Source organism: Mus musculus, chromosome 1, assembly GCF_000001635.26.
Source record: "Mus musculus strain C57BL/6J chromosome 1, GRCm38.p6 C57BL/6J".
In the NCBI taxonomy this organism is placed as follows: Eukaryota; Metazoa; Chordata; class Mammalia; order Rodentia; family Muridae; genus Mus; species Mus musculus.
This window is the reverse complement of record NC_000067.6, coordinates 87,690,982-87,699,602: the sequence shown is the minus strand read 5'-3', so window position 1 is coordinate 87,699,602 and position 8,621 is coordinate 87,690,982. Positions and strand designations below refer to the sequence as shown.

At 46.8% G+C, this 8,621-nt stretch overlaps 1 protein-coding gene across 10 annotated transcripts in view; it reads right to left on the bottom strand.

The window, feature by feature from the left end:
• The window catches only part of Inpp5d (inositol polyphosphate-5-phosphatase D), a 100,199-nt gene that overhangs the window by 20,908 nt on the left and 70,670 nt on the right, over positions 1-8,621 (bottom strand). For 9 of the 10 annotated variants that reach the window (NR_122078.1, XR_003952973.1, XR_001782395.1 and 6 more), the window contains exons 10-14: positions 7,872-7,978; positions 4,168-4,270; positions 2,058-2,254; positions 1,373-1,490; positions 479-575 (exon numbers count right to left, since the gene is read on the bottom strand). Coding sequence is in view for 7 of the 10 variants with exons in the window: in NM_010566.3 (NP_034696.2) it covers positions 479-575; positions 1,373-1,490; positions 2,058-2,254; positions 4,168-4,270; positions 7,872-7,978 (622 nt within the window). In the remaining 3 variants the exon portion in view is untranslated. The remainder of the gene's footprint in view (positions 1-478; positions 576-1,372; positions 1,491-2,057; positions 2,255-4,167; positions 4,271-7,871; positions 7,979-8,621) is intronic. The other variant, XM_030251158.1, reaches the window with a different exon arrangement.

Below are 8,621 nucleotides of genomic sequence, written 5' to 3'. Positions count from 1 at the left end.
CATGGGTACTGTCCTTGATCTGACAGTAGGAAGTCAGAGGCAACAGGTGGGAAACAGAGACTTAGACTCAAGCTCTGTCCCAGTGGTCACCTGAGTGTGTCTGGGAAACCCAACTGGGAACACAGAGTCTAGATTCCATGCAGGAATCTACCCATTAGGAAACAGATCAGCAATTGAAATAGCTGGTTATGGTCATGACAGAGGCACATGCAGACAAAGTGAGCTTTGAGCTATAGGATGCTCCTGAGTGGTATTTCCCTTTAGAAATGAACCAGGCTCAAAGGGGTTCACTAGGTTGATAATGACATCAACATGTTTTCTGTCCTCCAGACAAGAGTCACATATACCTGAGGTCTCTACTGTACTACAGTTGTCTTTGCTCAGACGGCAGATGTCCAGAAGGTCCTGAGGCTGGGCAAGCATCAGGGTGTGCGAGGCTAAGGCTGTCTGGGTGCATGGAGGGAATGGCTCCCATTACCTGAGCTTTTTTTCACTTCCAGAAGTCAAGTGGCTGTTGACGAACCCCAAGGAGGTTCCATTGAACATGAAGGACACTCCCACTGCTCCCTTGTTTCCTGAGGGAGGAAGAAAGAGAAGAAGCAGAATGTCAGGCAGGCAGGCAGGCTTGCCGAGGGGTCAGAGGCTGAGGTGAGGTAAAGGGTACTAATGCTGTTAGCAAGGAGAAAGAGAAGCAGACCAAGGGAAGAGAGGAGAGTGGATAGGTCAGCGGGGGTGGGACATGCCAGTGACTGGCAGGTGGTAGCAGCCTTGTGATTTTCTACATAGGAGAAAGGAAGGAGAATGCTATCATCTGTTTCTGGCTATGGGGATGTTGGGGGCCATGATACTGAGCAGAGAGGGACAAGGAGGGGTGGAGCAGCCTGGAGCCTTGGGATTTGGGAGGTGCCTCCTCCCCCAACTGAGTGAATGACTATCTACTCAGGATCCACTCCTGTGGGATCAAAAATGTTCACCCCAGATACACACATGTACATGTACACCCACATAGACACACACAGAGAGACATACACAGACACAAACGCACATAAACACACACATATACACACCCCAAAATACGGACACACACAAGTACACACACTTCTCCAAGTGGGATCCCTGGACTGGCTGGCACTATGTCACCTGAAAGCTTGTCAGAATGGAAACCATCTGAGACTTACTGAGACAGAACCCACATTTTAGCCAGATTGCCAGAGCTGGTATAGACCCTGGATGAGTTTTTGCAAGGAAAACCTTCTGGATTTGCTAGAGACGAAGGGATCCCAGGACAGGACTCTCACAGTTTATCCTGGGACATTGCCAAAAGGAGGAGGAGGAGGAGCATGCACAGGAATGGCTTTCCCTCTATGCTCACCCAGGGTGTTGGCGATGCCTGTCTTCACGTTGTCAGTGCAGATATGGCTGATCCGATTCTCATGCTCTGGCTTGGCAAGCACCACTATGCGAATGTTCCAGAGGGTGTGGATGGCAACCTGGTGGTGGTGGTGGGAGATGGTGTTGCAACACAGGACTGAGGTACACCTTTGGAACCCTGAACATGCACCCCGGTTCCACCCTGGGAGTAAGACACCCTGTCTGTATTTCCTAGCTTTCAGGGGGAACTTCCAACAATGCCTAGAAATGAGACAAAGCACCTCAGAGATGAGAACTGGGACTGAAAATGCATCTAGGAAGTAAATATTATTCTTTTTCTTTTCTTTTTGGTTTTTTCTCTGTATAGCCCTGGCTGCCCTGGAATTCACTTTGTAGACCAGGCTGGCCTCAAACTCAGAAATCCGCCTGCCTCTGCCTCCCGAGTGCTGGGATTAAAGGCGTGCACCACCACGCCCGGCGATATTATTCTTTTAAGCAGGAGTAGGGAAGATGGCGGACTCAGGACCCTATCAACTTGTAAGGGTGCCACCTCAATGCACATCTGTGGCTCTGAAAGTGGGGTACCCCTGAGCAATCCTATACATCTTTGGAAGTATCCTGTCTGACTTCTGGAATGCTTGAAAGAGTCTGCTGTCTTCCCACCCCAGGCCTGGCCAGCTGCTCACTGTTTTAAATGTCATGCTGGTGACTTCTTGCAGGGAGTGCCTGAGTAGCTCCAGCCACTCCTTCTCTCCAAGGGGATCCTCCTGGGTGCCAATCACATAGATGTCATGGGGGATGTAGTCAGCAGAGTCGTCCCGTGTCTTTCCCTGCCCCTTGGAGAGAAACCAGGACGTGATCTTCTTGGGAGGGGGTGCATTACCTTCAACAGCAAAACCCAACACCGAATGAGTCAAAGACAGGTCAGGTCAAGGGCATTAGGGGGATTCAAAACAGGGGAAGAGGAGAATCACATAGTTACAAAAATCATGGGGGCAAATGCCCTAGATGGAGGACTCAGTGCTGATACCACCTTACATGTTAGCTATGGGCAGAGCTCAGTGAGATCTTGTTGTAAAGATAACATTACATTTCAAAGGATGGAAAGCCTGGGAGATCCTCTCTGGAGCCCTGATCTAACTGAACAGGTTGCCAGACATGTCCTAGGCTCTAGGGTGGCAGTGAGACATGAAATCTGGCCCCGTTTGTCACTCAGGAGTTTACATTTTCAGGGGTGAGTGACATGTCCGGGATGGAGGCTTCTACCGTGCAGCCAGGAAACACCAAAGGCTTCCTGGAGGAAAGTTATAAGTCAGCTAAGAACTGAGATGAAGAGGTGCTCAACAGAGAAACAGGAGGGGGCTGCAACTTGTCTCAGCTTCCGTTTTGAAAAATGAGTGGAAGCAGCTCCCTCAAGGAATGATGGGTAATCTACTTCTGGAGCTACCCTAAGTATGGGTAGATATTCTCCCCACACCCTGAGGAGATCTATCTATGTCCCTCAGCCAACAGAGAGACAAGAAGCCAATAATCCACATAATGATCTCTGCCAAACTCCCCCCCCCCCCCCGGGGGGCTCTAAGTGAAACTCATAAGGAGACCTGCCATGCGCAGCAGGGCTCCTGCCTAGTGCCTCCATGTGACTTCTCCTGGAAGGGCGCCCCCATGTGTTTGCTGCTGGAAGGGCAGCAATGGGATGACCTCCCGCCATGTTCAACCAAAAGAACTCTTCACAGACGGACAAGAGAACTAGAAAGGTCCTTGTGCCACATGCCTGAACACCTGAGGGTGAGTGCCTGAGGAGTTAATGATAGACTAAGATATCCATTAAATTTGAATTTCTGGTGGCTGGGTGATTTTTAGAGTAAGTATGCCCCATACAATGGTTGTCTGAGATTCAGATTTAACTGGACATTTTAAAAATTTAATTCTAGCTCAATATATATCCCAAAACATTTAGTATAATTGACAATTAGTATAATGTACTATTATATATATTTAGTATAATAATATGTGGTAATTGTTATATATGATATATATTTAATCCAATATATATTTTGTACCTTAGCTTTTATTGTTGAGTACTTATACCAAATGATCATTTCACTTACATATTTACCATATGATTATGCTACCATTATATTTAGCATACATATTTTGTTCATTTACTTTTAACTACACATATATGCTAAAAACTTATATATTGGGCTGGCGAGATGGCTCATTGGTAAGAGCACCCGACTGCTCTTCCGAAGGTCCAGAGTTCAAATCCCAGCAACCACATGGTGGCTCACAACCATCCATAACAAGATCTGCCTCCCTCTTCTGGTGTGTATGAAGACAGCTACAGTGTACTTACATATAATAAATAAATCTTTAAAAAAAACCTTATATATTATTTATATGGCACTTAAACTTAGGGCCACTAGGATCTATCCATCAATCCACTTACCCATCCATCCATCTACTCATCCACTGATGTCTCTATCCCTCCCCTCACTTCCTCCCTAGATAAGCAAGGACCAGACTTCTTTATTCCAGGCCTGGGGCCCCTTGGTAAACTGCAGAGTAAGCTACTTTGGCTACTTTTGGGGTGCACTAATCCTAAAGCCTATTTTACTTGTTCATCATCCTCTGACAAAGGTAGAATTCTCTAGAAAAGAGGTTGTATAGATGGGATTGAGACCAGGACTATGGCTGAGAGATAGAGGTGCCCCCTTGTGCCACTTGTAGAAGCTGAGGCAGGAAGGTGGACCCAAGTAGAGCTGGTAGGATGGAGGGGGCACAGGGACCCACCCATGTTCCAAGTGCCAATGAAGATGGTGATCATGTCAGGCTCTGGCTGCTCCGAATGCTTGTTCTTCATCTGCTGCAGGAGTTGACAGAAGCCTTCTCTTTTCTGAGGGAGGAAGGACAGACACACTTAGCAGAACCTCCACCTCCCTGCACACTGGCCTCTACAAAGATGTGGTCAGCTTAAAAAAATACTGAAAGGTCTTTGTGTGTGTGTGTGTGTGTGTGTGTGTGTGTGTGTGTGTGTGTGTGTGTGTGTGTATAAGTGAGAGAGGCAGCCACCCGGAGAGATGCATTCAAAGCTATGAGTATATGGCTTCTTGGACCCAGCTGTTCCACTGCAAGGTTATGATTTGAAGCAAAAAATGAGGAACTGCACCAAGATACATTAGAGCACTGGAGCATGTTCACAGGTAAGGGACTCACAAATATATGTATGTATATATATATACACACACACACAGAGTTTTAACATTATGGTGTAGAATTACTTTATCCACAGAAAGGTGGCCACAATACATAATTTTTATAAAATGCCACTTGGCAAAATGGAATGTGTATCACCATTGCAATAAAAAAAAAAAAAAGGGCTGGTGAGATGGCTCAGTGGGTAAGAGCACCCGACTGCTCTTCCAAAGGTCCGGAGTTCAAATCCCAGCAACCACATGGTGGCTCACAACCATCCGTAACGAGATCTGACTCCCTCTTCTGGAGTGTCTGAAGACAGCTACAATGTACTTACATATAATTAATAAATAAATCTTTAAAAAAAAAAAGTGTGGGGCATGGCCATGTAATTCCAGCACTTGGAAGGCTGAGGTAAGAAGACTGCCGTGAGTTCAAGGCCAATCTGTGGTAAATAGTGAGCACCAGGCTAGACAGAACAATATTGCAAAAATCCTGTCTCACGAAAGCCCAAACCAAGGCAAACCATAAAAACAAACAACGACGATGACGACGATGACGACAATAATCCCTTAAGCCGACCGGAAGGGGAAGTCCAGAACCGGTTAGCAGTGAAGGCCGTGCTGCTTTTCTTTTAAACTTTTAACTATTTTGGTTGCAACGTTTTTATTTTATTTCTGTAAGACTGAATTACTTATTTGGTGAGAGAAAATGTAGAGAAACGGGGCCAGCACAATGGCTCCGCAGTGAAGACATACACTATGCAATGGAGTTCAATCCTTGGGACTCATATGGTAGAGAGGGAAGTAACTCCTGCAGGTTGTCCTCTGACCTCCACACATGCACTGAGGCACATGCATCCACCTCCAAATAAAATAATTTTTTTAAATAAAACTAAGCAAAGGCCAAAGGGCATGTTAGGAAAAGGGCCTCCCTGATCTCTTACATGTATTTCTCCTATGCTCACAGCGGAGCATGAGACTCGTCTCTCTCTTAGTCTAGAGGGCTGTCGTCAATAGGGTGGCTGACTTTAAATGAGAACACACAAAATTTCAAGCAGTCCTATGAATGCTTGACTCAGGGAATAGCACTATTTGGAGGTGTGGCTTTGTTGGGATAGGTGTGGCCTTATTGGAGGAAGTGTGTCACTGTGAGTGTGAGCCTTAAGACCTTCATTCTAGCAGCCTGAAAACCAGTCTTCTCCTAGTGGCCTTCAGATGAAGGTGTAGAACTCTCAGCTCCTCCTGCACCATGTCTGCCTGCTTAGACACTACCATGTTCCTGCCTTGATGATAATGGACTGAACCTCTGAACCTGTAAGCCAGCCCCAATTAAATGTTGTCCTTACAAGAGTTGCCTTGGTCATTGTGTCTGTTCACAGAAGTAAAACCCTAACTATGACAAGTGCCAATATGAAAGGCCGGATGCCTGGTGTCCCTCACCTGGTTTCAAAGCCAGCAATTTCATATGATTCAACCTCATCATTGCAAATATCACAGTGGCCCACTCTAAAGATACCAGCTCATCATGACATAACAAGAGCTTCTTTATTGAAACCTGCCTTTAACCAGCGATGGCTCAAGGGTCAGTGTCTCAACCCCACTGAGCTTGCAGCAATGGGACAGAAATAGCCAGTTTGGGACCTATGCTCCTGAAGCCTAGAATGCTGCCTAACCATGTGAACATTCTCTACTTTCTGTACTCTCTTGCTACTGTTCCCGTCGGCTCATGCCTGCCACTGTACCTTCATATTCCCTCCCAGGATGAGTGAAAGTAGATGCCTTGGGAACCTGGTGGGGGTTACCTCTATGAGACTGTACTGGGAGCCTTCCCTTAGCTTGTCTCCAATGTCTGACCCGTGAGTCAGCCACACATGCTAAGCTATGTGCCCTATCTTGTGGGACAGTTCACCATGCCAGGAAACTTGGTAATGGAGAACAGAAGACTCCAGAAACTCACACTTAAGATGGTAGGTGCCTCCCTGCTCCCTGCCAGATTCCTGGCCTGGAACACATACCATATTCCCCATGTTGTTCACATAGCCCAAAACAGAATTCTCTATACTAATGAGGTAGGTACCTAGAGGCCCTGAGAGTTTAGCCACAAAGTGTCCCTTCTTGAACCGACATTCCTTCTTGAAGAAGGTATTTAATCTCTGGCCCACCCAGAGAAGTTGGTAAGCAGCCATTTTCCATGATGAACAACCAATAACACTTTGGAAGCAAGGACTGTCTCTTTCATTGAGAACTGCCATGGGGAGCATGGGGAAGGCCTTCATCTATAGAGCCGAAGCTTAAGTCTCCCATAGAAAGTCCATCTGCACCCCTTTGTTGATAAGCTAACCCAGAGTTCCCATTCCCCTGGCCCCCTGGGCTAGTCCCAGTCATCAGCCTGTGGGTCCCTCCCTGAACTCTGCTCTCAATTCCTTGCAACTCAGCCACACACACACAGCCCCCCCTCCCCCTTATCACGCTGTGTCGCCCATGAATCCCTGACACTTCATTACCGACTTCTCTGTGCAGTTCTCCAGAAGCAACTGGAGGCCCGGAAGTCAGGAAACCCCAACTTCAATCTCCCCTATCTTAGATTGCATCTTCCTACCCCCAGAATGGTGTCTTGGTTCTTCCCTGAAGCCCAGCACCTGATGGCAGTAGGATGGGATAAGCACAGGCAAACTCCTGTGTTTCACCTTCCTAAGTGGCATGTCCCACACCCCAGAGGTGGGGCAGCATGTGGACCCACACTATCTGTTCTTCTATCCACTTTTAGCGCCTCACTGAGCGTGAACAGCAAGGCCTCTGTGTGGTAATCAGCCCATTTGAGGGGACTTCTGAGGTGAGCAATCAAGATGCAGAGACCACACATCTGGATTGGATGAAGCACATCCAGGGGTTACTTTAGCAGAGCAGGGCAGAGTTTAAAAACAGAAGTCACACAGAAGTGACAGGGGAGCACTGGTTCAGGTCTTAAATCCAGAGCTTACCCAAAGGGCTCCTAAATCTCGCCAAGAGACACTGTTAATAAAGGCTAGGATCCTGGCCAGCTCAGCACTGGGCCTGAGACAAGGAGTGTCTCCTTGTTCCTGGAAGATAGTACTTGTGATCCTGGGACGCTGGAACTAAAACTCTGCAAGTCCCAGCTGGCCCAGAGCCTGGTTCTTACCTAGCTATGTTCAGCTTCCCAGGAATGAAAAGGTTGCTGTAGAACCCAGGGAGGGAATGATCGCCAGCCCTGGTAGCACAGCACGGTCCTCAAGGCCCATGATCCTTTTCACCTCACATTAGATGTCTATTGTCACTTACCTTAGAGTCAGCAAAAACATATTCCTTCCTCAGGATTTTCTCCTTCTCCGTCTCCACCAAAATCACCAACTTGTTTAGAAACTTCTGGGACTTAATGAGCTGCAGGACTTCAGAAAAACAGAAGTTTATGGATTCATGCATTTGTTTCTTTATCCGCTATGTCCACTGTCCATTGCTCCCGAGGCACCCAAGCCCCAATCTGGCCCCCACATACCTGGGCTAAGCCCTGGGGGCTCATTTTAAAGTGTGGTACCCAGAACCAGCTAGAGTTAGCTTTGCTCCACACACCATGAGACTGTCCATCCTTTTCTCCTTCTCCTTCCATGCCACTTCACCTCCCTACCTTTTCTCTGTCTTGCTTAATTTGTGAAAAATTCACAGAAAATTTGTAGCTTTCAACTTTTTTTTTAGATCAAAAATTGAGGGGCTGGAGAGGCGGCTGAGCAGCTAGGAACATGTACTGCTCTTTCAGAGGATCCAAGTTCAATTCCTAGCACCTACATCAGGCAGCTCACAACCACCTGGAACTCCAGCTCCAGGCGACTCCTTTGGTCTCTTGGAGCACCTCACATACCCAGGCATACACTCATACATAATTAAAAATAATAAGGATAAAATTAAAAATGAATCAAATTATTCTTTAAGATTTGTTGTTGTTGGCAATAGTATCTTTCCACTCTGCTCCCTCCAATGTCCTGCCCCCTGAAGGCAACTAATTTCAAGGTTTTTTTTTTAAAAGATATATTTATT